The 27,587-nt window shown below is 48.7% G+C and overlaps 11 protein-coding genes across 11 annotated transcripts; 6 read left to right on the top strand and 5 right to left on the bottom strand.

Annotated features, from left to right (window-relative positions):
* Nucleotides 1-245: 245 nt before the first annotated feature.
* Nucleotides 246-2,069, top strand: N7516_003864 (putative MFS transporter; the record flags this gene model as incomplete). The annotated part of the gene is made up of 3 exons (XM_057216584.1): nucleotides 246-654; nucleotides 706-952; nucleotides 1,010-2,069. The coding sequence occupies 3 exons, from the start codon at nucleotides 246-248 to the stop codon at nucleotides 2,067-2,069; spliced, it is 1,716 nt and encodes a 571-aa protein (XP_057078467.1).
* Nucleotides 2,070-2,471: 402 nt separating this feature from the next.
* Nucleotides 2,472-3,576, top strand: N7516_003863 (lysophosphatidic acid acyltransferase LOA1; the record flags this gene model as incomplete). The annotated part of the gene is made up of 3 exons (XM_057216583.1): nucleotides 2,472-2,502; nucleotides 2,560-2,797; nucleotides 2,859-3,576. 3 exons carry the CDS (start codon nucleotides 2,472-2,474, stop codon nucleotides 3,574-3,576), a joined length of 987 nt encoding a protein of 328 aa, XP_057078466.1.
* A 530-nt stretch (nucleotides 3,577-4,106) lies between these two features.
* On the top strand, nucleotides 4,107-5,701 carry N7516_003862 (FAD-binding oxidoreductase; the record flags this gene model as incomplete). Its single annotated transcript, XM_057216582.1, has 3 exons — nucleotides 4,107-4,309; nucleotides 4,363-4,457; nucleotides 4,530-5,701. The coding sequence occupies 3 exons, from the start codon at nucleotides 4,107-4,109 to the stop codon at nucleotides 5,699-5,701; spliced, it is 1,470 nt and encodes a 489-aa protein (XP_057078465.1).
* Nucleotides 5,702-5,815: 114 nt separating this feature from the next.
* Nucleotides 5,816-6,112, bottom strand: N7516_003861 (uncharacterized protein; the record flags this gene model as incomplete). Its single annotated transcript, XM_057216581.1, has 1 exon — nucleotides 5,816-6,112. One exon carries the CDS (start codon nucleotides 6,110-6,112, stop codon nucleotides 5,816-5,818), a length of 297 nt encoding a protein of 98 aa, XP_057078464.1.
* A 448-nt stretch (nucleotides 6,113-6,560) lies between these two features.
* Nucleotides 6,561-7,998, bottom strand: N7516_003860 (lipase family protein; the record flags this gene model as incomplete). The annotated part of the gene is made up of 3 exons (XM_057216580.1): nucleotides 6,561-7,548; nucleotides 7,610-7,763; nucleotides 7,818-7,998. The coding sequence occupies 3 exons, from the start codon at nucleotides 7,996-7,998 to the stop codon at nucleotides 6,561-6,563; spliced, it is 1,323 nt and encodes a 440-aa protein (XP_057078463.1).
* A 1,454-nt stretch (nucleotides 7,999-9,452) lies between these two features.
* On the bottom strand, nucleotides 9,453-11,420 carry N7516_003859 (putative protein kinase; the record flags this gene model as incomplete). The annotated part of the gene is made up of 2 exons (XM_057216579.1): nucleotides 9,453-10,000; nucleotides 10,055-11,420. The coding sequence occupies 2 exons, from the start codon at nucleotides 11,418-11,420 to the stop codon at nucleotides 9,453-9,455; spliced, it is 1,914 nt and encodes a 637-aa protein (XP_057078462.1).
* A 2,409-nt stretch (nucleotides 11,421-13,829) lies between these two features.
* N7516_003858 (uncharacterized protein) lies at nucleotides 13,830-14,839 on the top strand (the record flags this gene model as incomplete). The annotated part of the gene is made up of 6 exons (XM_057216578.1): nucleotides 13,830-13,883; nucleotides 13,937-14,071; nucleotides 14,123-14,165; nucleotides 14,219-14,323; nucleotides 14,385-14,480; nucleotides 14,547-14,839. 6 exons carry the CDS (start codon nucleotides 13,830-13,832, stop codon nucleotides 14,837-14,839), a joined length of 726 nt encoding a protein of 241 aa, XP_057078461.1.
* Nucleotides 14,840-15,336: 497 nt separating this feature from the next.
* On the bottom strand, nucleotides 15,337-17,196 carry N7516_003857 (Zn(II)2Cys6 transcription factor; the record flags this gene model as incomplete). Its single annotated transcript, XM_057216577.1, has 1 exon — nucleotides 15,337-17,196. One exon carries the CDS (start codon nucleotides 17,194-17,196, stop codon nucleotides 15,337-15,339), a length of 1,860 nt encoding a protein of 619 aa, XP_057078460.1.
* Nucleotides 17,197-18,846: 1,650 nt separating this feature from the next.
* Nucleotides 18,847-19,677, bottom strand: N7516_003856 (protein transporter TIM23). Its single transcript, XM_057216576.1, has 2 exons — nucleotides 19,000-19,677; nucleotides 18,847-18,943 (listed from the first exon to the last, which is right to left on the bottom strand). The coding sequence occupies exons 1-2, from the start codon at nucleotides 19,588-19,590 to the stop codon at nucleotides 18,920-18,922; spliced, it is 615 nt and encodes a 204-aa protein (XP_057078459.1). The 5' UTR covers nucleotides 19,591-19,677; the 3' UTR covers nucleotides 18,847-18,919.
* A 292-nt stretch (nucleotides 19,678-19,969) lies between these two features.
* Nucleotides 19,970-25,247, top strand: N7516_003855 (uncharacterized protein; the record flags this gene model as incomplete). The annotated part of the gene is made up of 8 exons (XM_057216575.1): nucleotides 19,970-20,073; nucleotides 20,140-21,068; nucleotides 21,120-22,098; nucleotides 22,149-22,382; nucleotides 22,461-23,485; nucleotides 23,537-23,677; nucleotides 23,731-24,362; nucleotides 24,426-25,247. The coding sequence occupies 8 exons, from the start codon at nucleotides 19,970-19,972 to the stop codon at nucleotides 25,245-25,247; spliced, it is 4,866 nt and encodes a 1,621-aa protein (XP_057078458.1).
* Nucleotides 25,248-25,691: 444 nt separating this feature from the next.
* Nucleotides 25,692-27,041, top strand: N7516_003854 (uncharacterized protein; the record flags this gene model as incomplete). Its single annotated transcript, XM_057216574.1, has 1 exon — nucleotides 25,692-27,041. The coding sequence occupies one exon, from the start codon at nucleotides 25,692-25,694 to the stop codon at nucleotides 27,039-27,041; it is 1,350 nt and encodes a 449-aa protein (XP_057078457.1).
* Nucleotides 27,042-27,587: the final 546 nt, after the last annotated feature.

Genomic DNA, 27,587 nt, shown 5'->3' with positions numbered 1-27,587 from the left:
ATAAGTGGACACGCACTAGTTAGCCACTCAGCCCCTGGACGACAAACTACCAGGCGCCAAGACATCGTGCTGGATTAGGTTGAGACGATTGGCAACTTGTCCTCCAGACACGTAAGACAGCATTTCTCGCACTCTTTTCTAACTCAAATCTGACAATGATCTGATACCGACCCTCATTTATACCCTTTCGATCCGATTACCTTCTTTCATATATATACCCTCACTTGACGGTATGACTGGCCAATATGGCCCCCATACGTCATGAGTCCTTCGACCGCGAGGACCGCGAGGATGCCCCGTTCCTCGACTCCTCCGATCCGAGTAACCCTGGCCCAGCCCACCGTCATGTTCATGGCAAGCCCAGTATAGGCAGCCGTCCAGTAACGGCCAATGCCTCCGCTAGCGCCATTAGCTTTCGCCTCAAGGCGACCCTATTCGCCATGGTCCTCGCGGTTGAAATCGGCTTCGCTTTCCTTGAGGGCCCCATGGTCCGGATCATGGAGTCAATTGCCTGTCGCCAGTACTTCCTAGGTGTGGATCCGACAAAGATCGGTGCGGATGGACAAGTGCCAGAGGCCATGTGTAAGATCGGCGAAGTGCAGGCTGAACTGGCGGCTGTGAAGGGGTACCATATGTTCTTTGATGGATCACTGAGTAAGTGGATTTGAATGTCCAGGGCGAGTCCATTATCTGATCTTTTCGCAGGTGCTCTTTTGGCGATTCCCTATGGTCTGCTGGCAGACCGTCGTGGCCGCAAATCTACACTCGCTTTGTCCCTTCCCGGGTTTGCCTTGAATTCCATTCTTACAATTGTTATATTGTGGTTTTCGGATATATTTCCTCTGCGTGCGCTTTGGTTTACTGCCTTGACGTGGGTGTTTGGTGGTGGTCCGGTCGTGTCATTTGCGATTATATGGACTATGATGGCCGATGTAACCACCGAGGCCGAGAGGTATGTTACCCCTCCAATTTGGACATGAACCTTATAGATGCTAATCGAGTGGCACAGAGCGGGTATCTTCTTTCAATTTGCCATCGTCTCGATGGGCGCCGATTTCGCTTCGAGCGCTCTTAGTTCTTACCTGATGACCCTGGATCCCTGGATACCATTGGTGATTGGATTCGCAATTGTAATCGCTGGCATGATGCTCATTTTGGTGCTACCAGAAACGAAACATGCCCTGCCACCCCGGAAAGCTGAACCAACTCATGTTGAGATGTCAGATCTAACGGATGACCCCGAACGAAAGATTTCTTTACATAATCTCAATGAACCCGAACCACCTCGCACAGAACCCGACATGAATGGTGACCATGAGAACGAACCGCCGTCTTGGAGCATCCAATCATACTCCCATCAATCTATCCTGACAAAGTTTCGCGCAAACTACCGCTTCTACCTTAAACCCTACCGGTTCATCCTCAACCGAAAACCAGTGCTCCTTCTTCTCACTGCATTCCTGGTCTACCGCCTGAGCCGAGGCTCGTCTTGGTTTTTGGCCCAATATATATCGACACGTTATTCATGGACACTGGCACAAGCCAACTTCCTGGTATCTGCTCGCCCGACCGTGTCAATCCCGCTGTTCCTCTTCGGTCTACCTTTCCTCAAAAGCCGAGTCCTAAACCCTCGCCTTTCATCGACGGAAAAAGACCTTTGGCTCGCGCGCCGCAGTATATTCTGTCTTACTGTTGGAACCCTCGGAATCGGCCTCTCCCCAACGATTGCGACTCTAATTCCCAGCATGGTCATTCAGACATCCGGATCGGGCTTTGTTTTCCTTTGCCGTTCTATCATTACCACTTTGGTTGAACGTGATGAGACCGCTCGGTTGTTTACTGCGATTGAGATTATCCAGTCATTGGGAAATGTGGTTGCGAGTTTATCCATCACCACCGTCTTCCAGATTGGACTGCGTCTCGGTGGGTTCTGGATTGGTCTCGCGTGGATGATGACCAGTATCCTCTTCTGCTTGGTAGGAGTAGCCATCTGGTCTTTTAATCTACCTCCAAGTCCTCCGTCACCGGACTTTGTGGTGGAGGATCATGATGGGGATGACAGGGCGTGATCTTAGAGATCTTGTATACTACTCATAGCCTTTGTGCGCACTTAGAACATTTCTTTTTTTTGGCATCTCTTATATTATATAGAACTATGTTTGAAAATGATCAAACCAATAACACAGAACTTAATATCCGAAGGTCCATCATTCCGTACCTCAGTCACCTGCAACTCTTATACTCCAGGAAAATGTTGGCTTTGTGCCTTAGGCATATATCACGTGGCAGCTCTTTTCGCATGTGAAGATCACCAGCTGGTCAAACCAATTTCACTGACAGAACTAGCCCCGAGTTCGAGTCGCATCTTGTGCTGCCAAGACATTACCACATAAACGCTTCCTTAGCGCATGGCTTGTTGAAGATTGAGCCCGTACCCCAGCTCATTCTGCCTATAGCTGTCATAGCACGAGATGGAGAGATACTCTCAGTTCCGGGATCGAGGTGAATTTCCGCTATGATGACCAGCCCTCCAAGCACACTTATACTGACATGTCCTAGGCTCTGGAATTGCGCCCTTCCTCCCAATCCCTGTTGAACGATTCGGCCTCCAAGCTCCCCTTCGTATTTTCCTCTTCTGCTTCCGCCTCCCACTCTTCATCTTCGTTACTCTTAGCTATTTTTTGATCTTACAATGGCTTCCTATCGGATCGCTGGGCAAGAAGGCTGCTCTCTGGTGTATCCTTGGAGTTCCTAGCATCTGGTGGATTGATCTCCAAGTGGACGGAGTGCGCAAAGGGTTCGTGCTGTACTATTGGAATTATAGCCTGTTCCGCTGATAACTAACAATCCTCACACAGGTCTTTGAAGCAACAGCAAGCGCGTCTACCACAGCCCGGCTCGGTCATCGCCTCGTCCTTCACCTCGCCCATTGATGCCGTCTACCTGGCAGCTATCTTCGACCCGATCTTCACGGCATCCTACCCCAACACTCGCCAGGTCGAGCGCATCTCCCTGCTCCAGGCCATTCTACGAGCCTTCGCTTCCCCCGCCACACAGCCGGCCCCTGGTGCCCAGATGGTGGATGTCTCGACCCTCGTCGAGCAGTATCCCAGCAGGCCGATCGTATTGTTCCCAGAGTGTACCACTACCAACGGTCGCGGCATCTTGACCCTAAGCAACTCTCTTCTCGGCGTGCCCCCCAAGACCAAGATCTTCCCTGTCAGTCTGCGCTATACGCCTATGGATATCGTGACCCCGCTCCCCGGGAGTTATATGAGCTTGCTGTGGACGCTTCTTAGCAAACCGACCCACTGTATCAGAGTGCGCATCGCGGAGTGCATTACAAATAGCCAAAATGTCACTGATGCAACTCGCAAGTCGACCTATAATACGAATTACCTCGACACACTAGACCAAAACGGGCAAAAAGAACAAGCCTCGACCAGCGAGAAGGCGTTGCTGGATAATGTGGGAGAGTCGCTAGCTCGTCTGGGTCGGGTCAAGCGGGTTGGCTTGGGAGTGAAAGAGAAGCAGGAGTTTTCCAGAGCGTGGAATCAGAGTCGTCGGACATGGTGATCTCGATAAATAGTTTTTCTTTCGGTATAATTCTATATTTTCAATATTTGAACCGGAGCTTGGGGATTGGTTTCTATCCAGGTATGAAATTGTATAGTTAAAACTTGCTGTATAAGGAGGGTGCCCTCATCATTGAGTCACGATGTCCATTCCGAGGCGGTTGTCGATACAAACCTGACCAAGGCCCTTCCTTGTATATTTGATTGGACTTGGAGCAGCTCTTAGATTTGAATTAAACCAACAAGTCACAAATATTGTGTGTGTACCCTCTCCTACTGAACTTTCGTTCGCAGATGTGTCAAGCCTCAAAGCATCCCAATATCCCAATATCCCAATATCACCCGAAGTGCATGAGAGCAAATGGAAGTGCTTCGAAACTTGAGACTAATCAGTTGGATGAATTCTATTTGGACTACGTGGGTCCCCCTGAGGTAGATCTTTTCATCTCAGCTCCTTCCTCTCTTATTTTTTTCCCGATCTACTTCCCACATCTAAGACCTAACCGAAGACACACTTTTCAGAGACTGACCATGCTTCTAAAGCTGCTTTTTTTGGCAGTGGGCGCCATATCGGTGGCTCTTGATGGCCCCAATGAGGCATTGAGGTCATGCTTCGAGAATGCCCTAAAAGACCAGGGGAGTTTTGCCTTGGTCGGTGATCTGTTCTATGACCGTATTGTGAATCGCTACAACCTGAACATTCCCGTTACTCCGGCCGCAGTGGCCTTTCCCACGTAAGTGTCCTCGTAGAGAATGATTCGTTATGTTCCTTGCTCATAGACCACAGTTCTTCTCAGGAGGTGGCTGCAATTGTTCAATGTGCCGCAGAGAACGGATATCCAGTCCAGGCCAAAAGTGGAGGGCACAGCTATGGCAATTATGGTGAGATTAGATTCTGAAACTAACTTGACGCAGAGTAATTTGACTTGAAGACTAACATGAGACATGCGACAGGCATCGGAGGAACAGACGGTGCTGTTGCAATTGACTTGAAGCATCTCCAACAATTCTCCATGGACAATACATCCTGGCAAGCGACAATTGGGGCGGGAAGCTTGCTAGGTGACGTGACACAGCGGCTGTACCACGCCGGAGGACGGGCTATGTCTCACGGGATTTGTCCTCAAGTCGGTTCAGGGGGACATTTCACAATCGGTGGTCTTGGTCCGACTTCGCGTCAATTTGGTGCCGCACTTGACCATATACTGGAGGTTGAGGTCGTTCTTGCGAACGCGAGCATTGTCAGAGCCTCGGATACGGAAAACCAGGATCTCTTTTGGGCTATCAGAGGTGCTGCCTCCGGCTACGGTATCGTCACGGAGTTCAAGGTCCGAACTGAGCCTGCGCCTGGTACTGCGGTGCAGTATGCATACAGCTTTGAGATTGGCGACCCCAAGCATCAGGCGGCCCTTTTCAAGAGCTGGCAGGCCTTCGTGTCAGATCCGGAGTTGACTCGAAAGATGGCGTCTACCCTCACTGTGCTGGAGAAAAGTATAGCAATCAGCGGTACCTTCTTCGGCACCAGGGAAGAGTATGATAGGTTGAACCTTGGCAACAAGTTCCCCGGTGCAAATAGCAGTGCATTGGTTTTTGATGACTGGCTAGGTCTTGTCACTCACTGGGCCCAGGATATTGTTTTGGAATTGGCAGCTGGAATCCCAACCAACTTCTACGCAAAATCTACTTCTTGGACTCCTCAGACCGTTATGACCCCGGAGACTATCGACAAAATGTTCGACTACATCAATACCGTCGACAAGGGTACTTTGAGCTGGTTCCTGTTGTTCGATTTCCAGGGAGGTTACACCAATGACATCCCAACTAATGCTACATCTTACGCCCACCGTGATGTCCTCATCTGGCTACAGTCCTACACAATCAACATATTGGGACACATCTCCCAGGCCCAGATCAAGTTCCTCGATGGAGTTCATAAGCTCGTCACCAACGACGCGCTTCCCTCCACTGCCTACCCGGGTTACGTTGACCCTCTTATGCCCAACGCCGCCGAGGCATACTGGGGCACCAATCTACCTCGACTGCAGCAGATCAAAGAGCAAGTTGACCCGAACAATGTGTTTCGGAATCCACAGAGCCCATCTCCTGCAAAGAAGGCACCATTGTGACAAACCACCAGGTCTTCTACATTCAGCGCTACGTTGAGCAGTCATAGAGTAATCGAAGTCTGAGTTAATCAAGTAGACAACATTTTACCTTTCAATTTCTCATATTTTGTATCTCTATTCAATCTCGCTCCTCTGCTTCGCTGCCCACTCCTCACTCTGACGAGACGTCCATTCCCAACGAAGCGCCCACATCTCTCGATTCAACTTCTCCGAGCACCCTGAGCACATCCCCGCCTTTTGATAAAGCCGGTCTTCGGGAATTCCAATGATGCCGATATTGAGGGCTCGTAAAACACGTCCTGTACATCGCTCTCGTTGGGAAAATGGTATTCCGAACTCTTCACAGCGTTCAATTCGTCGGAAACAAATGCAGTTGCACATTGTCCACAATTCATAGGTTTGTACGCACATTTTGAGGGTTCTTTTCTTTAGCTTAAGTCGATGGAATGGATATAGATACTGTATAGTATATTTGGGGGATTATGTTGCCTAAGGGTTGAGGTCGGGATATATGTTTAGGAGCTAGTGGATGGGTATATATTTGAGGTAGGAAATACCAACTATTCATTGATCTTTGAAGACCATGGTCTTTAGTTTTTTTTTTTTTTTTTTGTTTCTTTAAAGTCTTGCTTTGAGCTGGTCTCTATTATTACCAAGACAACCAGATAAACAAAGGCATACATATATGTACACAGAACATTACCAACATCTCAAAGGAAAGCAATTGCCAATAATACAGCGATTGAACAGATGTGCCGCAAATATCAAAACAGTAAATGGGTATTGGGTATCTCAATAGCTCGCCAATGGACACAAAACCTCCGCACATTAAGCCCTGACACATACATATTATGATCCATCATGACCTTTTACTCAAGGCATCTCTCGCCAAGGCATCAATATGACGAGAATATAAGTCCATAAAATGCATCACAGGGTCCCCAAAGACCACACCTTGAAGCTCAGTATCCGTAATCCCACAGGCATCCACATTCCCCCTCGGTGGCAGTGCAGGCGGTCCACCAGGGACCGACAGCGGTACAAACACAGGGCGGGTATTCTGTTGATCTCGCGGACGAAGAAGAACAAGCCGACCAGCGAGCGACAGATCAGAAGAAGGAATCCTCCAATATATAGGAGCGGATTTCTTCTTCCTGTCGTACAAGGCAAGTATTGATCCGGGAGCGGGTGAAACATACAGATCTAGCAACGAGAGAAAATAGTTCTTGTCAGCACGGGAGACCGGGTCCCCTTCATTGATAAACGCGAAGAACATAGACTTTGAGCCCCGGGCTGTCGGAGAGGGCTGTAGCGGACGAAGCGACAGAGGCGGAGCACCGAAAGTAACACAGTGGATGTGTTTAAAGCAGCCGCGGAGATGGACGAGTTCGGATTGCACGGCTGGAGACTCCGATAGGAGATGGAGATATAGTAAGCTGGCGACGGCGCCGCCTGCGGAGTGACCGGTGAAGACTAGCGAGTAGGACATTCGTGTTGGATCTTCTTCGAGGAGATTACGTAGCCGGGCTGCGACGGGGATGACCATTTTTCGGGCAACTGATAAGAATCCCGAGTGGCAGAGATTGGAATGGTCGTCTAGAAAGCCTGTTGGAGAGGTTGGTGCGGCCCGGACGTTCACGGCCCAGTCTAGGAAACTTTGCGTACCGCGTATGGCGAAGACGATGGTGTTCATGTCGTCGATTGGTAGGGACTTGACTACCATGGCTTTGGTACCATGTAGCCAGTCTGAGTCGACGTAGGAATGTCGTTCACGGCTTGAGGGTTTGTCGTAGACGCGGCGGGAGTACTTGGCTGCGAGTTGGAGGAGAGGATATGTTGGAGGATAGCTTAATGGGAGATTAGCAAGTTGGGCTAAATAGTAACCTGGGTGTATAGATAGGGTCTTACAATTTTAGTGGTGGTAAATGGGGTGGTAATCGCGAATTGGCATATAGATACACCTTGGAGAAGTAATCCACAGATCCAGTTGGTTTCTTCCCTTTTCGCTGTGATCGGCGATCTTTCTTCTCGTCTGACTGGGGAGGAATTGTACATGCGGCAACTATTTGTCACTAATGAGTATATTTTCATATATGATTGGAACTATGGCACTTACTCAGTTCATTTTCTCTCCCACAAAATGATCCCAGGTCGATCGAAGTGATGACTTGGTCTAATAGCCGCGATGTGGCCTCCTTGACGTTCGCACCACCACCCAAACTTTGATGGACCAAATGCTCGAGATCCAGAATCGTGGCATTGGTTTTTTCGACTGTATGCGATACTAAACTGGTCATTGATTGGTTTAGATTCGTACACGAGGACCATTTTGAGGGTCTCGGTGGTTGAGAGTTCCCTGGCGGACTGTTTAGAGTAGTTCCTGAGAATTGATGAAGTGGATGTGGATGTGGTGTTGGCTGAGGTTGTAGATGAACCATGGACATTGCCGGATTTTGATTATATGGGACTGCAGCGGTATGGAATGTATTGACTGAATATACCCCCGCTGGCGACGCATACGGAGGTTGGACATAGTTCTGCGGTACCCCTATTCTGCTCTCTCGCTGATTCGGTCGTGGCGGTTTTGGCGGGGGTGTTGGAGATGACGGTCTCCTTGAGCGACTCGAACGTCCAAAGGCCATGGTATATATATATATATATCCCAACTCAGTTGGTGGAATGCGTGGAGTGGTTAGATCCAATGTGCCATGTGGTTATCCCATGAAATTTTAAGAGTTTTAAGAGCCCCAATCCTTGCACATCGTATATCGATGTAAGACAGAAAGAGAAAAGCAAGGATGCAAGAGATATGCAGGTTCATCACGCCAAATACGCTTAGCAACTCTCATCACGCGGATTCTCCATCAACTTCGGCTCTGCTGGGCTTCGATAGGCTGAAGGCCGAGTACGAGACACAGCCCCAATCCAGGGCGCCCCCACAACAACTGCGATTGGTCGCATGTGAACAAAGCTTGGATTTCAGCTGAACAGACGGAGGATGTTATATATCATTTTGGAGCTGTCAATATTACAAAGGTACATAGGATTAAATCTTGGTAATTAGTTACCTAGGAAGAGTATAAAAAGTATAGCAATTAAAAGAGATGAAATACAAGCACGGACCAATCAAATCCAGAACTATACAACTGTCTACGCTGAAACTGAGAAAGAACATTGGCTTGACTCGCATTTTTAGTGATTTTGTTCGAGGGCATGTTGAGCCCATATAGTAGGCATCAAGTCTGACCCCTTTGTTAGCGGCTGAGTGGCGAACCATAGCTCTGGCTTGTTCTTGTTTATTGGAGGTGACTACATATATCTTCCTAGCTCTCCCTGTGTAACTTGGAAGCGGAGATCAAGATGGTAGTTGTTGGCTAATTCGGTCACGAGTCATGACAACGTGATCATCGCCAGTTGGGATGTCTGCAGTAGCGGACAAAATGGAAATGTGTCTTGTATTTCCGTATCTTACCTCATGGAGGCACATATGTAGTTGTATGTAAAAAAAGGGTATAAAAGCCGGTCTAGCCATAAAACATAACATTCAATCCACATAATGACCCGTGTAGTCATCGTGTCTCGTGAATAATAAGAATCAATAATAATAATAATAAAAAAGAAAAGTAGAAGAAAAGGTATGTGAGTCAAGAAAGGGAAGAGGAGAATGAGGGAACGTCAGACAGGTGAAAAAAAAAAGGGAAGAAAAAGAAGGATAATATACGGAGACAACAAGGCACATCGGAGACCGGCTCTATGGCACTTCTTTGTCGCCTCGTTTCAGACCACCAGGCACATCGATAGCATCACGCACCCAATCAATAGCAGCAATCTCATCAAGGGTCTTGCGCTTCGTGTTGCGTTTGAGAAGACCTTCCACGCAGTCACGGGCCCCTTCAAGTCCTTTACCCTTCTCGGGATCCCATTCCTCCTCCTCGTCGGCATATCTATACCAAGCCCATTCACAACGTGCGATACGATGCGGAGTGCGGGCACGAAGTTTGGCAGGATCTCCTCGAGTGCCAGGCAGAACATCAAAGGGTAATCGGTTCTCCATGATGGCATAGAGTAGAACGCCGAGTGCCCAAGCGTCGGTGGCGCGGCCATCGTAAGCCTGACCCATCAGGATCTCGGGGGCTGCGTAGTCTTCGCTGCCACATCGGGTATGCAGAAGCGGGCTCTCGGGCGGTTCAGGGATGCGTCGAGACAGTCCGAGATCGCTGAGGGTGACCACGGCGCGGTCGTAGGTACGCCAGTCCTGCACGTCATCCATAAAATGAGCGGGAATGGTAAGCAGAACATCTAGACATAGTCAGTACAAGGTCTGCAGTATTTTGCCAAACAACACTGGCTCACTTTCTAACTTGATGTCCCGGTGAACGATGTAATGAGCATGCAGATAACGCACAGCATGCACCAATTCAGCAAAAACACGCCGGATCAAATCCGCAGACATACGAGGAGCTCCTGACGTTGCAAACTCGAATAGATCACCACCAGGACAATAGTCCAAAACCAACAAAGCACGCTTTTCATCGCTGCCGAATGCTTTCAGTTGGACGAGAGACGGATGGTTGACCGACTTCAGGATTTCTACTTCACGCTTGAGTGACACCTCCAGCCGGCCCTCATCTGCGCCACCGGCAGGTCCATGCTCAATGATTTTGACGGCGACGAGCTTTTGGTTGTTGACAAAACCGTGGAATGCGCCAGCTCCATCCCCATCCGGTGACAAAGGCATGTCGGGGATAGGTTCCACGCGTGCTGCCAGACTGACCTGACTGAACGTGCCCTGACCCAATGCCCGGACTTTCTGGTAGATACGGGCCTGCTCGGTGCGGACCGACCGGACGGAATATATCTCTTGGGGCGTGGAGAGCGGGACAGGATGACGGATGACGGGTTCATTGTCACTATATCCACTGCCACTGCTGCGAGGCGGGCTGGGAGGACGAACGGTCGGCAATGCGATACCTCGGTGGACAGCGAGATATTGCTCGCGATGAAGTCCATTGGACTTCGAATCTATACTGGAGGACGAGGCAATGCCAAGCCCGGTATTCCCTGGCACTGCAATCGGACGGGGAGGAACAGAGACACGGCCGGGTGGCGCATAGTCACTCAGACTGCGGTTCCGAGAATGAGAATGATAATTCTTTGAGGAAGAGTCGCGACGACGCCAATTGGTCATGGATGACTCCTCCCCTTGGCCATCAATTCCAGTGTATGGCTTGGCGCGCGAACGGGGCATGACGGGTGGCCCAAGCATCTGTGAGGAATCGCTCAGGCGAAGGCTGGAACCGCTCCGCGACGCCATGGACGAAGAACGAGATAACGAAGGCAGATCGGCTCTCCGCCACGGCGAGGCTCCTCCAATTGGCGACGGCAATGGAGTTATGTCACCCATCGCATTCAATTGAGGCGAGGACATGATGGATGCTGGTGATAAGGAACCCGCACTGTATATAGGTGGTGCGATGAGGGCACGAAGACTGGGGGTACGGCGTGGATAACTTCCGGACAAACTAGTCGAAACATAAGGATCAGAGTCGCCAGAGCTGGACTGTTGAATACTAGGTAGATCGGTGCGAATCTGGAGAGAAGGTAGTGGCGACTCGGGATTAAGTATGGAAGGTACGAGCTCGTCTACCAAAAGACGGCTATGTGCGTCCTCTTTCTTTGTATGTTCATTGTCGCTTGCATCTTGAAACATCGTTGACATGGTCGATAGACCGGACTTGGTATATTATTGGAACCAAAAAGGTATTGGGTTGGGGAGGAGGGGGATGACTCGGCCGCAAACGGAAGGCCGGGAGCGTTGAGTTCCTCCGGGGTGTGTGGGGGGGTCGGAGTCACAAGATTTAACGGCCAAAGATAAGACTTCCAAGGTTGGGAACTCCCCAACTAAGCCTCCAGGCCTAAATGGCCTTAGCGTGGGAAGACCCGTTAAGGGTCACACCTCTCTTAGGTATGAAAGTTCATATGAAGGTGGAAAATAAGAATAGATGGTCAAAAATGAAGGACGAGTAAATGCAATTAAAAAGGAAAGAAAAACGCCATGGTCTGGGCGATGCAGCGAAAAGAAGAGAAAAGAAACTAAACAAAAAACTAAAAAACCACAAAAAGAAAAAAAAAAAAAGAAAAGAAGATGAGCAGGACGAAATTAATCGGACACACTAGTCAGCTGACGATCCTAATCTGGTTAGCCGACCATGTGTTCCCCGCAGTGTTTACTTGAGTTTATATGTCCTTACTGATTTGGAGATATTCGAATGGATTAGAAGATGAGAGTTGATATTATCCTCATATTTATGTCTACTATACATTTGAAAATAGGTTGATTAATATGACTTGATATTGACATTTATCTTTTAATACCATGTTAATACTGTGTGATCCCTGAAGTTGTTTGCTCCGAGTGTAGTTCCCAATGAGGAAGGTGGTATGTCTATCATCTGCACTTTTCTGTGGGTCTCCAAGACTGAGGTATGTTGTATAGTTAGTTATGTTGTAGTTATATGTTGTAGATTTATACCTCATAATATCAATGAAGATCGTTTCTACCATTTTCTATATTCTACGCTGTATATCCATTCTCGTTCCTACATACCTCAATATTCAACCCTTGCCCTTGGCCCGGATCGCTTTATCTGCAGTCATGTAGGGGACAAACGCGTCCTGTGCGCCACTGGTAATAACTAATTTTAGTTCTCGCCGTGGCTCACCAATCGAACCCAAAATCGAAGCCCCCCCCGCCTTGGCATGGCTGCTGACCGTATAACGACACTCTGTTGGTGATCCTGTAGAGCACCGTCATCAAATTCCGACTCGTCCAATACGAATCGATAAGCCAAGTCATTCTCCATTCTTGAGAGTTGACGTGGCCTCGATCCATCCCGTTATAACCCATTCTCCGGGTAAATCAGCCGCATACTAGTAATCGCTGGGCCCATCTTTACGGCTGCTGCGGGAGAGGCGTCGAATCGCAAGGGGCATAATGTGCATACGTTCAATTAATTGGAGGGGCCGTGTGGCCATTTCCAAGATTAGCGGGGTTATTTTTTGGTTTCAGGGTTCTGGGGTTGGAAATCCTCCAACCTTCCTTTGCACCATTAAGACCAAGGTCAATTACGGTATCAGGAGCAAAGCTAAGAGACAAAAGACTTGCCAACAAACTCGTCAATCAGCGTCGCGTCGTGCACCCCAGCACCGTGCCCATTTGCTGGCTGAATAAAGTGGCTGGGAAGGGATCGGCACATATGAACCCGCAGACCAGGATCCGACCGTGGTGGGGCTTTATATGTTGAATCCTGAGCTTCACACCGAAAATGATAGGATTTGAATTTTAATATCAAACCAACAATATTAAAGAGCTGGCTCTTGGGGCGTCCTTCTCATTTGCCAGGTGATTCCTCCGTATCTGCGAACTCATTGTTCATTTGCGCAGATCATGCTTCTCGAAGTCGGGTGTCTGCAGATGGCTGCATTCTAGAACCAGCGGATGGATTCAACTAGAATTCAACTCGACATATCGATCGCATTAACTCACGTCACAGATCTTATATAGATCGATTGTGAGCCTACTCTCGAATAAGCTGGTTCCAACTCTTAGGCTGTGTCCATCTAGTGTACCTCGTTAACTTCTCAGTCGTCATCGCTACCGGGCGCGTCTTGTTGCAATATTGTGTAAGGCTGGCTTTGGGACCTACGCTACTTGTGATCAGACAGGGGCAGCCTCATTTGTAACCTCGAATTTGTATTTTAGAACGATAAAATGAAGAGATACGTAGCACTATCAAGTCAAGTGTTGCATTCAATCTTTCGTGTAGGATGCTGACGCCGAACACCGAACGCTAGGCGCATGAAAGCAAAACCAAAGGCCACCCAGATCTGACAGATATAATCAACACAATTGAGATATTGTTTTCATCTCTTTCCGACGAAACCCCCTCCCCCAAATAGGGGAGATTGACGGTCCATTTTGGCACACGGTTTCCCGATTTGGGGCCTTCTGTTCTCTATACCTGGAATCAGGGTATCTCCCCCGAGCTTTGATGACCTTCCCCCTGTTAAGGGGATACCACAAGGCTGTGCATGGGGCGTCTTCGACAAAGACGATAAGAAAGATGTCATGGGCACCTTGAATCTACTCACCCCAGAAGTCTTCAAGAATGCTGTCGCGGAGGTTCGCCAAAGCGTGTCTATTTCTCTAAAGTGAATGCCCTCCACTATCTCCAGAACATGATCCCTAATACCACCAATTGGCCCATCGGAAGCATCAAAATTCCAGGGTTCTATCGAAAAAGCCTCTGTCACTATGTTACAAAGTTGGAAGACCCAGAATATGGCAGCCACTATGGGTTTGACGATGAGGTATTGTACTGCCGGGTGGTTCTCTCTTCTACTAGAGCTAATCAACTCCAGATTGAGTTCAATACTCAAGCCAGTAATCAATGGCATAGCTTCGGTGTGTCCAAAAATTCTAGCCTTCCGAATTCAAAGAATAACACCTCAACCCAGCTAACTTCATACATCTCCCAACCGGCCTCACCTACAACGGAGCAAAACCAACAATCGATGCCTTTCAAACCCCCGAATCTACCCAGCATCTCCCAACACTAGACCGTAAGGAAATCCCAATCAAACTCAACCCCAACACTGAAAAAGGCTAACGGAGAAAACCCAGACTGGCACCAACGTGATTGTGTGACAGGCCGAGGCGTACTAATCGACTTCAAGAGTTACGCACAGAACCACGGAATAAGCTACGACCAATTCTCCGGTTTCCGCATCGGAATCGCCGAGTTATAAGCAGTCGCTGCCTGACAGGGACTAACCTTCCGAGCAGGAGATATCCTGCTCGTCCGATTCGGCGTAACAGAGACGCTGAGTCAAATGACCGGTGTCGAGCAGGGCGCTGCGATGAGCAGTGGCAAGATGTGTGGACTGGAGGGGAGTAAAAAAATGGCGCGACGACTTTGGGATCGACATTCCGCTGCTGTTACTAGTGATAATACGGCTGTTGAGACTATGCCGCCTATCATCGATGGCGTTGAGCAGCCTACCCATGAGCTGAGCTTGTGTTGCATCAGTGGTGTCTTAGTTTGTTGGGTATTCCGCTTGGGGAGCTTTGGGATTTGAAAGTGTTGACTCATGCTTGTAGGGATAGTAGGAAGTAGTTTTTCTTGCTTACTTCGTCGCCGTTGAATTTCCCTGGTGCTATTGCGAGTCCTTCTAATGTACTGGCTTCTGTGAGGAGAACATGTTTTATGATGCATTACCGGTTTCAACTGGTATTAGTTTGTAGGGGGCTAATGCATATGATCTTTTTGGTGACTTTTTATTTGTAGAGATTTGAACCAGTGATACAAGTTCATACTCGTAGTGTTGTAGATATCTGCTCTGTGGGGAAAGGGTTCGAGTACCCACTTTGGACTCCACATGGCTTGTTCTGTGGGCCCCCGAGTATTTATAGACGGGTGGAACATCTCAGGGCAATTGGTAATGGGTTTAACGAAGAACAACTGTTGAACGAAGAACAACTGTTGAACGAAGAACAACTGTTGAACGAAGAACAACTGTTGCCCCGGTGAAAGATATCATATGACGTTGTCTCCTGTATGTTTCTATCCATATATTCAAACAAGCATGAAGTCAAAATCAGCTTCCCTTGCAATATCCTGCCACTGTATATCGACATACGGTCCAGCCGCTGTCCGCCGGTTCCACAGGGCTTGAACAATTTCACATAATATATTGATATTCTGGATCCCGTGCCGACTTTTCCGGTCAAAGAATGCCAACATGCGACCTTGCAGATCAGATCGCTCGCAGTCAGCCGCAATTACAAAACTTGCCCAGTTGTAGGAACAACCGCCCTTGTCACGCGTGAGCGCATCAACAGATTCAAGCTCGTGTATTGCTTTCTCGATCAAATCCTGTACGTCACACAAAAGTGCGCCACGCAAACTGCGGCGGAAGTATACAATCGTCGCATAGTAGAATGAGTTCAGAGCGTGTTGGACGATGATCGAACCTGGGGCGTTTGGGTTGGACGGGGATGGAAAGTTCAAGTAGAGTTGGAGTTCAAGTCGGTCTAGTTCTTCGACGGATAGCTGTGTCCGGGATTCAACAAGTGTAGTGATTTGAGCGAGGTATTGGACCAGTGGTGTTGTGACTCCATGAGATCGCTCTAGGTGGTGATGGAAATCGGAGGGGCCATTGAGGAGCGACATCAGCCGTTCGGGTATAGGAAGACTACATAGAGACGAAAGAGACAGATAACTTTGAAGTAATCTAGCAGCAGTCGGACTTTGGATCCAGTCGCCTTGGACCTCGTTTTGCAGGAGGCCAAGGCATCCAGAAACATGCGCCCTCCATCGGCTGCGGCGACCAGACATAGCTTCAGCGGAGATGCAGGTGAGTACGGCAGCTAATGTGGGCTCATCTAGGCAGCGAGCCCGCTGCAGGCTTCCTCGCAAATGACGCAGAGCTAGTTGGTCATGGTGGACGGCGAGGGAGTGGTACCGCGAATCGTGGCGGAGGTGAGAAAGGCTGAAGGCAGAGGAGGCACAAATGGCGTGGAAGATTGAGAGATGGATGTTCGACTCTGTTGGGGAGGCATCGAGGCCTTTCAGAGCCAGAGGCAGGAACACTGTCCGGCAGGGGTTGTCCGCGGTGTCGATTAGGAGCATGTTTCCGCTGAGAAAAACAACCCAGTGATGGACTAGCTCTGTCTCTGGTCTGGGGAGAATCAATGGACTCATGGACTTCCAGATGGAGATCTCGGTCCCATCGTTGCAAATATTTGATACTGGTCTGCCATAATCACTCGGTTCTGACAGCCTGTTTTCGGAATTTTTATGATTAACGACATGAGCAGTTGCGTTAATAAAGATGTCATCAACCCGATAATTAGGATCCGGCAATGCTGTGCATGATTCCTCGTTGAATTCAGACGCAGATGGTGGGGTAATAGGTGATAATCTGTCCCATGTTGGTCTCAGTGAAGCCAGCTCGTTATCTCTGTCACCAACTGGTGGGTTAATTAAGTCCGACGAGGTATACTGCGTAACTTCCACATTTTGGGTTGAAAGTGTATCTTCCAAGTTGAGTAGATCAACACAGCCTGAATCTGGATTCTCGGGGCATGAAGAAACAGAGAAGACCGAGAATGGTCCTCGTTTTTCGGCACAGTCGTCCCCTGAATATCCATCTAACTCAACCAGCAGCGCCGTCACAGCGGCAGATGATAACTCATGGTCCACATCCACTGCTAGGGGCCGAAATTCACGCCGATGGGGGCGACTCCCGGGGATTTGAGACCATCCTAGGCGCAAATCATACCCTTTGCATTCCCAACCACTCCGCTGGCACCGCTGACAGCGAGGGTGTTCTTCGTCGCACTTTACTCGACGCTCTCGACAAGTCCAACATCCAGTGAAAGTCTTGGTGTGTGGTTTTGGGATTTTTGCTTTTTTTGAGGATATATCTGGCATTGTCAAGGATCTGGAGGAGGGTGAAAGCTCTGGTTCGGCCGGGTGATAAAAATTATTCCCCGTTGACCGCGCGTCGGCAACCACCGGCCCCTGCCAGACGCCCCCATGAGCACTGAAGTTGGCCGGCAACGATTTTGGAAATGTATCAAAGACAGCCCGGTGTTCTTATGCTAGTAAATGCACCTGCGTTTGGGCGTATTTATAGGGGAGGGAAGTACTACTTGCATTAAAGCTTAATATTTACTACACATATTCATCAGTGCGTCCTCGGAGTATGTAACTATTACCTTTTTACTAGTTTGAACTAATCGAAAAGCTTGATCCGAATGATTTTTTTTGTCCAAAATAACTATCGTAGTGCCCCCTGACTCCAATCTTTCCTGTTAGCTCTTCCTATTCGCCGCATGAATTTCCGCTATATCGCCCCTAGGATCCGAGTATAGAGCACGGCGGAATTCGTAGCCCAGCCTTTCGCAGAGCGCCATGACGGTTTCTTCCAAATGAAGAACAGCCATAAAGAGAATCGGAATGTATAAATTCACCCTCTCCTTCCCACTTCCCTCCTTCTTTCTTTTCTCTTCCTTCTTCATCCCACTCCGGGTCCAAATTGCACATCGTGGTGTCAACTACCTTCAATATGTTGACTCGTTGGTCTTTATGAGGCCTCAGAGTAGGTTGTGGCACGAAGCACGTCGGTGGAGGTAACTGGGCTGGGTCACTCTTACTCACCTCTTGCGGATACTGACTGTCCTTCCTGGGGTTATGGGGTTACCCACATGGACCTTCTGGGGCTCTGTCTTCATCTCCAACCCAATTTTGGAACCTTTCCAAGAGATAGCTCTCTGTCGCCAGAGGGGTTTTCCATGGAAGCTTCCATTTTTTGGTTCATGGTCCCACCTTCATTGCCGTCATATTCCACCTTGTTACCAAGTTCCACTGCCTTGGTGAGGAGGTCAAATGCATATCAAGAATGTATGGTTTCTTTTCTATTCCTTTTTTTTTTTGTTCTGTAGCTCCTGCGTAGTGTCATGTTCATCGAAGTCGGCTGTTGGCATGGAATTTTAATGCCAGACTATTTGGCAAGTTTATTCCTTTGGGGTTAGCCACAGACTGTAGGACGGCATAAATTCTGGAAATTGGAAGCCAGAAGAGATGTGACGGGGTTAGGCAAATACAGGAAGACCGTATACCCAGATGTTTACCTAGGTAGGGCAGCCGTCCAAGGGCTCCACCGTCACAGCTCGTTCGTGGCATTGAGACCACTCTTGAAGCATACCGAACATTATTTCATTCCGCAACTAAAATGTCAGTATGAATGTGAACTTCACTTATTAGTTTGGGTCAGGAAGTATAAGAAATTGTCTATTGGAAGTCACTAGCAGCATTAAGATACGTTACTGACAGACACTTGCAAGCGCCATAGCCAATGAATCGCAGGTATGCAAGAGACTTTTCTATGTACACAGAAGAAATACAAAGTACAAACCCAGTTGCACATCCCATTCCCAACCCACGCATAAATGCGAAACATGAAGCTTGAAGCGCCGGAGTGAAGAGACCCGCAGGGGGAATAAAAAAAAATAGTTGTAATACATCGCAGGTGGAAAGACAAAGCGAGGCGGCTAATCGTCAACCGCCAGTGTCGTTTTAAGGGTGGCGTGGAGGGTATGGAGTATCGGATAACCGAGTAGCGGAGGAGGATAATACTGGCCATGCTAGCAATTTAGAAGAAAGCCTTTCGTGTCACCTGTAGAGTAGCAGTTAGCAAAATGTCCACACAGCACATCACATCGGTATACATACAGCCCAGGCACCGGCAATGGAAGCCACAATGCCGCCAGAGATCATCATAGGCTTAAGTCCGCGTGTGCTCTTGAAAACCATGCCGCTCAATGCGCCGGCCACAATGCTGTTAGACGCGTCGTGCTTGCCTCGCACGTATCCGAGACCGGAGTTGAATCCGTTGTAAACCATAGCCACAACACCAGCCGAGTTTCCGAGGAATGGACCGCGACGGGTAACCGAGTTGAGTACACCGTTAAGACGGATTTTCGGTGCTGCCGTAGATGGTGTCTTTTTCAATCCTTCTGCAAGTCCCCATGCACCTCCAGTAGCGAGTGCAACGAGATAGGTAGTGCCGGCACCATAACAAAGGTCGTCTGACCATCCACGGGATGGCAACACTGATCGGGAGCCGGGGAGTTCGTCAAGGGCGGAGTCGTCGAGGGAGAGGTAGTCGAGGGCATCCTGGTTCAGACCAGCCAGGGGGTGGAGGCGAGAGGGATCGGGAATAGCGACCTCGGAGAGGAAGGATGTAGCATCTTGCGCGCTTGAAGGGTCGAAGGCATCAGGCCCGGTTTGCTTGCGGCCGCTGAGGGAGTCCCAGATGGACATTGTGAAGAGATGTATAGAAAGATAAAGGATAGAAGATAAAATTACAAGAACCTAAGAAAAACCTTGGAAGGCAGGGGCGGATGACTGGAAAAGAAGTGATGACCCTGTGTTCGCAGCTCCACTGGCATCGGAACAGCAAAAACTTCGGTCCCGTGACTTCCGGGGATCTAACGGAGAAGAGTTTGGCCGAGGGTTATGCGCTTTACCCGATACGGAATCCCACTTTTATCACTTGGCGGCCTGAGGCATCGCGGGGAGCATAAAAATTAATCGTCGGGGAGACCTTTCGCGGTAACCGTTATCCAAGATACCGAGGCTTGTAGAATTGGGGTTCTGACTGTTGAATTCACGTCAGGTGCAACGTGTTGCATCAACCTAAATGGAAGACCTTGTGCAGAAAGTGCAATTGTTCTCGGAGAAAACTCTCCGAGATATCGCCAAAGGCACATTGGTGAAATTCACACGGACATGCCAAGACAATGAGTAAGTGAAGTATATGCTCGAATTCATAAGAATCAATTTGTTCTAATATTGATTGTTACGCAAAAGAAAGGTGAACCGGGTATGGCAGTCGTTGGTACAGACCCTATCGACAGCATCTATCTCGCCACCTCATTTTGCAGAGGCATGCAATGCTGCCTCTGCTTTTATTGATGCTGCCACAAAGTCACAATGTGATGCAACTCAAGGATTGATTTTCTCACAAAAGGCATGGCTGTCAATATTCGATATTTGTTCGACTCGATATGAAGACGCCAAACCAAAGCCTGTTAAGCAACTTCTCGCTTCAATCACTACCATCTTAGCCAAAAGTCACCAAGGAACGACAAGAGCAGCCCTTCAAACTTCAATTATTGATGCCTTGATTCCTAGCATTGTGCTTGGGGAGCCTCAATCACGACTGAAGGGGTGTCTGGTATTTTTGGAGACATTCATTAGAAAGGATGCCCTGTTACCCAGCGAGTTTATCCCATTGGTTCGCCAGTGGCTTTTGAAGAACGCAGATAAATGGGCAACTCTCTTCGCCAACGATCATGAGACTCTTTCTCTGGGTGAATCAGGCCCTGCCTTTGACACTGCATCTGGCAGCCTTTCCGATGAACTAGCAGCAAGGATCTTTGTTCTGGGGCTTTTGATCCAAACCAACAACAGAACTATGGCTTTGCCAGCTGGAAATGTACTAGCAATTTTGATCCAGAAGATGAAGCCTGGCAACTCACCGGAAAAACTGTCGGCGATGTGGGTAATGCCAGTGAGACGCATGGTCTTACAAAACATGGAAACTTTGGAAGACCTGTCCAATAGGCTCCTGCAGCCTCTGTTTACTATCGATCCCAATGGCTTTAAGGTATTCCTTGACACTCTCCCTGTCAAGAGCCTTCTGAAAGGTGATATGACCGATGCCCCCGAGGAAGAGTATATGGTTCTTTTTGCTGCTCTGCAGATTGGCAAGAAAGTCAACTTGGTTCATGAAGATTGTGAGTAGTGTCGTCAACCTGGATTTGTTGGCAATTCTCTAATATGCGCAGATATTTTTAATGTCGGCAAAATGAAACTTGACGAAAATGAGGCATTGATCATGAAGAGCGACGTGATCGGCAACTTTCTCCTGCACCGCGAGGCCAATATCCGTATAGCGGCTCTCTCGCTGTTGATCACGGCATTTTCCACAGTAAAGCCATTTACGGTGCGGGCAACCAAGGCCATCCTTCGAGGACTACCCTCAATGCATGCTGAATCTGATGCACACACTCGAGGAGAAATTCTGAGTCTGACACGCAAGTTCTTTGTTCGTCTACGAGGTGGCATTGTCAAAGATGAAGATGTTGCCTTCAAGATCGAGAAAACAGCCAACAAGCTAGCTCAAGGCCAGGTCAGAAATGAAACTGAAACCACGGAGTTCCTAAAGGCGTACCTAAAGTTACTGGGTAATGATTTGCGTCTGGCAGCCTCGTATCCGCGCCACATCACTGCCCTCAAAGCTCTGAAGCTCCTATTAGACTCCGGTCTTGATCCACGGATAGAGGTCAAACTCCAAAAATCAGAGATGGAAAACATTTGGAAAGTCAACCTCGAAGTGTTTGATGCTCAACTACTCCGGTTGTTGATTGATCTCCTGCTTGATCCATTCGAGGAGGTTCGACAAACATCGCTTTCGATCTTGAGTTTGTGCCCTCGGGAGATCCTGCTCAACGGCTTGCAAAACGAGACAGACCAGCTGTCAGCTGTCGGCATGCGGTTGACCGATGCAATTACTCGAGCGGAAAGGCTGGCGAGTAACACGAGCAGAGCTGATCACGCTGATACTGTTGCTCGTCTATACCACATCATCTTTTGCGCATCCCTGCCAGCTAACTCCGGTCAACCTGTTTCTGGATGGTGGGCAACCAAGGCATCAGTGGTCGACACAATTTTGAAAAAGCTTGAGGAGCGTCTCCTAGATTCAAAGACCCTTTTCACCTCCACTATGCGCGAGGCCCCACTTCATGGATATACATCCGGTCTCAGGTATGTTGTCTTGGTCCGAACGAGAGGTAATATGCTAATTGCAATTCCAGGTATATTGTCCTTATGCCAAGCTTCCACTCCCTGATATCTGACGGGTCGGGGTCCGCTGCTTGGCGGTCTGTCCATGACCGCATTGTTGCAATTTGCGATAAGATCTGGATTGAGGCGAAGCCTTTGCTGTGTATCGACTCACCCGAAGGTCACTCGGACGAGCCCACTGAGGATCTGAACGTGGGACCCAAGGATGCCCTTTCTTATTCCTGGAGATCTCTTCGCGAAGCAACGTAAGTTCAACCCATTTCTTAATATGTATAATTGCTGACTTGGAGTAGTCTTTTGCTCCATGCTACTATGTTAAATAGTAGTTACGGACCAAGTGGCCACGACGGACTCAATCTGGCAGACTTTTCAAACATTGGAGGCGTGAGCTTCACACAGCTGGCTGAACTCCGGCATAGGGGTGCATTTTCCAATGTCTCACAGACATTTGCGACATGCTGTCAACGATGCAGCTCCTCGAAGGACCCGTCAATCCGAGAACTTCCTAGGAGCTGGTACCAGGAAGCTAAGTCGACTATCTTTGACTCGGCATCTCAACTCACCCGTCGGTCCGCTGGCTTGCCTGCATTGGTGACAGGAATTGTTGGTTCCGATCCCGGAACTCCATTCTTCAACGAAGCCATTAATGAACTCCACGAGATCTCATCCCTTTCCGTGCAGTACGACAAAGAGAGACAGTACTTGGAGCTGCCCCAGGTTCATGCAATGAATTGCCTGAAAGATATCTTCACGAACGCCAAGCTTGGTCCTCATACCGAGCCATTCATCATGAAAGCACTTACGCTCTCCGCCGAACGCCTAGGGTCTCCAATCTGGGCCCTTCGCAATTCAGGACTGATGCTCTTCCGCGCCCTACTCACAAAAATGTGCCGCGTCATTCCCGGTGCTGGACCTGGCTTTGGAGGAAACTCGGGCTCAGAGCCAGGATCTCGGATAACATTCCCCAAGTACTCTGGTCTGCTTGAACTGCTTTCTGGTCTTCTTACAACGACGCCGGGTGAAGCAGCGGAGGGCACTGAAATTATTACCGAGCGGGTATTCCCTGCGCTGGAACTCGTTGGTGACAAAGTCCCCAGCTTGGATGATCCTACTGACGAGATGCTACGCGGATTGGTTCTTGGGCACCTGAGCAGCCCTGTTCGGGGTGTTAGAGAGCATGCAGCCCGTGTATATGCGTCATTACTCACTCGACAGAAAATCCCGGAAGAGTTATGCACCCTCATTACGCTTCCCTCAAAGATCACCGAAAACTATGTTCATGGTGTTGCTTTGTGTGTACGATATGCCCTTCGTCGATACTCCTTCACAACCGATGATTTCTGGATATGTGAGTTCACTGAAAAATTTCCTAATAGTACTCGAACTAATCAATTGGCAGCGAACCTTGATATACTTTTCACAACGTTGCGCACTGTACTAGGATTCCTGTTCCGCGTTGGAAAATCGCCCACTGTGGCAAGTGAGCTCGTTGAAATTCTCAATGGCACAATGGAGCGGGCGATCCAAGCAAAGAGCGAAAGTAAGTGGGTATTCATCTAGGCAAAGAACGCATATGAGCTAACAGATCTATAGACCAAGTTATTTCTTTCATCAACGAGATGTTCGAAGCTCACGACCTCGATGGTATTCTAGGATTCGTCTTCGACGCTTCTCAGGCGGAGTGGAACCTTTCAAGCCCTAGCCGAGCATCTGCCCTCCTTAGAAGAGCGCTTGCCTGGTGCACAACATTGAAACTGCTTACTTCCCAGCAGTGGGAGCAGCTCCCAGCATTCTTCAGTGGAGTGTCGCAATACGATCCAGATGTCGCTCGTTGGATTTTGGAGCAGCTCCACGAGTCAGTTAGCGAAGACGAGAGGTACAAACAGCCATTGGCCGACTTGTATTCGTCTGTGATTTTGGGAGATAGTCGACCTGATGTGAAAACAATGGCCGTGTCCAATTTGGCTTCTATTATGGAGAACTTAATATCGTCACAGTTCGATTCTTTGTCAAGCATCGGTCTTCCATGGGATGCTATTGCAAATAGCTTCCGCCCCGGAACAGATATCACAATCTGGAACCGAGAGGCAACAGACGCTGAGCTCCGCCTTCGAGGCTGTCTATTGGCCATTCGGCGATCTGTTGTTCAGTCACCTTCGTCCTCTTTTGAAGCCGATATCCACAGCTGGACTATCAAGCTTCGCTCTGCCTTGAGTGAGGAGACTGTGAGTTTATCGAAGTACTTGTTCTATAATCCAGTCACCGGTCTAATCTTTTTCGTTTCCTAGGAATTCACAACCCGTTTCGCTGCAGCCGTATCTGTTGGCAGCTTTTCACGGGCTCTTAGATCCCCTGGTTCCCAATCACGTGTGGATGCGGTGCTACTAGACGTCTATCTAGTCTTGTATGACATGCTCAATGATGACGATGATGAAATACGTGATGTGGCTGCATCAGCTGCCTCTTGGGTTTTATCACGCTCATCCGTTTCACCTGACGCAGATGTGGCCCTGGCACCTCTCAATGCAAGCGCCCTGCTTGCCGACTTTGTTATCGATAACTATTCAGATTCCGCACTCCTTGGACAACGGGTTCTTCGATATTTGACTGGCCAGGAGCCAAGGATCAGTGGATCTGACGAACATAGTCACTTAGACGCTGTGTCAGACCAGATCGCAGAGCATCGCCAAGAGAGCACCGTCCTCTTCGTGGAGGAGAAACAGAATCTGTTTATCGATGATGTGCGTGAGGTTGAGGTTTGGTCGCGAGCTCTGTTGCGGTTGACTCCCTCGGCATACACTAAGCTCTCGTTGGATGAAATTTCTGCCTGGGCCTTTGACGGGTTAACATATCTCTGTTCTCTTGTTGGCTCTGAGAAGGAACCGGATGGACTTCTTGGTTGGGTGTCGAAGCCTGAGATCTTCACCCTTGGTCTCCGCGTTATTGTTATCTCGTCTGGTCTGAGCTCGCAAGTCTTCCCGGCACCAGAGAGTCTACGGGTGCAGCCAAACGACTTCCGGGGATCACTCGAATCTCTCTTAGACGCAGGCCAATCGTCGTCAGTTCATGGGGATTGGTTGTCGAGAATCCAGGCTGCATTGGAAATGTGAGCTGTAATCCAAGTCAAATTATACATAGAAGACCCCATTTACGAATTAAGCCTTTTTCCACCTTCTACGTCCACCTTAAGTATTGAGGAGACAACATATATAAAACTAAGGACATCTGGGAGACTTAGATAGAATACATAGATATATAGTCTATAGTCAGTATACATATCTCGTTTGCTCCTTCCATTTCTCACTTGAATCTCTTACCTCTTTCCTCTTTTGTCTCCCTCGTCAACCTTCCTTGATATCGATCTCCTATTTTAAGATCTTGAATCCTCACCTCCATCCTTCATTCTTTTCATTCTCTTTACCCTCCTGGGTCTCTTGAAATCTGCATTATTCCATCACTATTTCATGTGCACACGAATCTTCCACAGAATTTACTCCAGCTGCACACACTTTAACCCGTTACTTTGAGCCACTCTTCCACTACGTTGTTACACCATGAAGGACAATGTTCTAGTCGGGGTTCTTCTGGCGATAGCATTCGTCACCCCAGCCTTCGCGTGGTTGTTCTACATTTGGCATCGATCACATGTGGCCCGAATGCATCAAGAAGGCCAAATCTTCGGCAGAATAAACAGAGATCGCACCCAGGCCAACTATGAGCCCGCGAACAGAGCCCAAGGTCCAATATTTGAACCCTACTTTACCACTAGCGGGTGGGTTCGCCCAAAGACCAGAGGATTATCCCATGACCTGCGCCCGCCACAGTATGTTCACCCCCGGCAGCCCACGTTTACCAGATACCCGATTTCTGACCATCATTTCCAAGGACCCAACGGAGTGAACATCCATAGTCCTCCCCATACGGTGAACCAGCAGCTGAACCCGTTATCCAAACGGCAGCAAAGGAAACAACGGGCGCTGCAGAACAGACAAAAGTACCAACAGGAGAGAGAGCAGCAGCAAAGTCATAATGAGCAACGAGGCAAGGAGAACCGATACCAGCGCAAACAGAAAAACAAGAACCAAGGCCAGAACCACCCGAGATCCCCCACTGCCCAGTCTCCCAAGGCGCAGGGGGGCCAGGGCGAGCAGGACGACTCGTGGGGAAACACAAAAGGACAGAATGACCGAACTAGCAACCATGGTGGAAGTGGCTGGGAAAATGAGGAAGCCAAGCGGGACAACGAAGACAATACTAGCCAGAACAACAACAAAAACGACCAAGGAGAGAAGAGAAATAGTGGATCGGGTTCCCCACGACGAGTCGCACGAGAAAATCACAATAGTCCACCGGAAAGGGGCTCTCGATGGGACAACAACCGCCCTGCGTCTCCGGATCGAGTGTCAGGAAACGACGCGGATTTCCTTGGTGGTGCTTGGGGTCAGAGTGACCATGGAAACAGCCATTCACGGAGCAACCATTCCAACGAAGACCACAATCGCAACGATGCATGGGGAGATGATGATACGAAAAGTTACCACAAGGGAAGCAAACGTGACCACGATGCGTCTCCAGAGCGAATGTCAAGAGGCCGATCAAGTCCCAACCGTGACTGGGGATACAATATCCATGAGGAACGGGGCAACAGCCGCAACAGCCGCAACAGGTCCAGGTCTAACTCTTGGGGACATGCCGAAGAACGCCGTGGCGGTGGCAGTCCAACCTGGAGTCAAGATAGAAATGTGCACCGGGACAAAAAGAAGAAGAAGGAGCGCTGGGAGATTGAATTAGAGGCAAATGCGAATTTGAAGAGAGGTCGTAGTCGAAGCCGCTCGCCCGAACGCTCGGATGCAGAATGGGACAATCGCAGACAGGCGGACTGGAAAGAGACTCAGAAATGGTGAAGTTAAATTTTCCAGGTATTATGGATTGGCGTTCACGTTCATATGTGCAGTCGATGATTATTTTATGACCTGTGTTTTACCTCGCACAATCTATATCTTAGATATCTTAAGAATTCTATGCATTTTGACCCTTCAAGCGGATGAAGTAGAAATATAGCCATGCCTAGACCAACGAAATCGAATCAACATCATTGCTTAGTGCTTGAATGTGTTGGTCCCTCGCCCGAATTGATTGGGCAATCCTATATCGACTTCAACAACCAAGTAGATTTGGCAATACTGAGTTCGATAACTGCGCTAATTATCTTGAAACGGAACATTTTTCCATATATGGACTTATATACTCGGTCTTTGACTGCTGTGCAATACATGCATAGCTTGGAATTGTTCCATGGAGGTAAAATATGTATTGGCAAAATAATTCACAGTTCACACATAAACGAGTAGATATACTAAGAGCAAAGAGTTTTAGCCCAAGACCTGAACGCCACGAAATGCAGACGAACTTTGAACAGAACGGGTAATGCGTATAAGCAATGGAGTCGC

The sequence above is a fragment of the Penicillium verrucosum genome, assembly GCF_028828655.1.
Source record: "Penicillium verrucosum strain IBT 35672 chromosome Unknown utg000001l_segment0_segment0, whole genome shotgun sequence".
In the NCBI taxonomy this organism is placed as follows: domain Eukaryota; kingdom Fungi; phylum Ascomycota; class Eurotiomycetes; order Eurotiales; family Aspergillaceae; genus Penicillium; species Penicillium verrucosum.
This window is presented reverse-complemented; position numbering and strand designations above follow the sequence as displayed.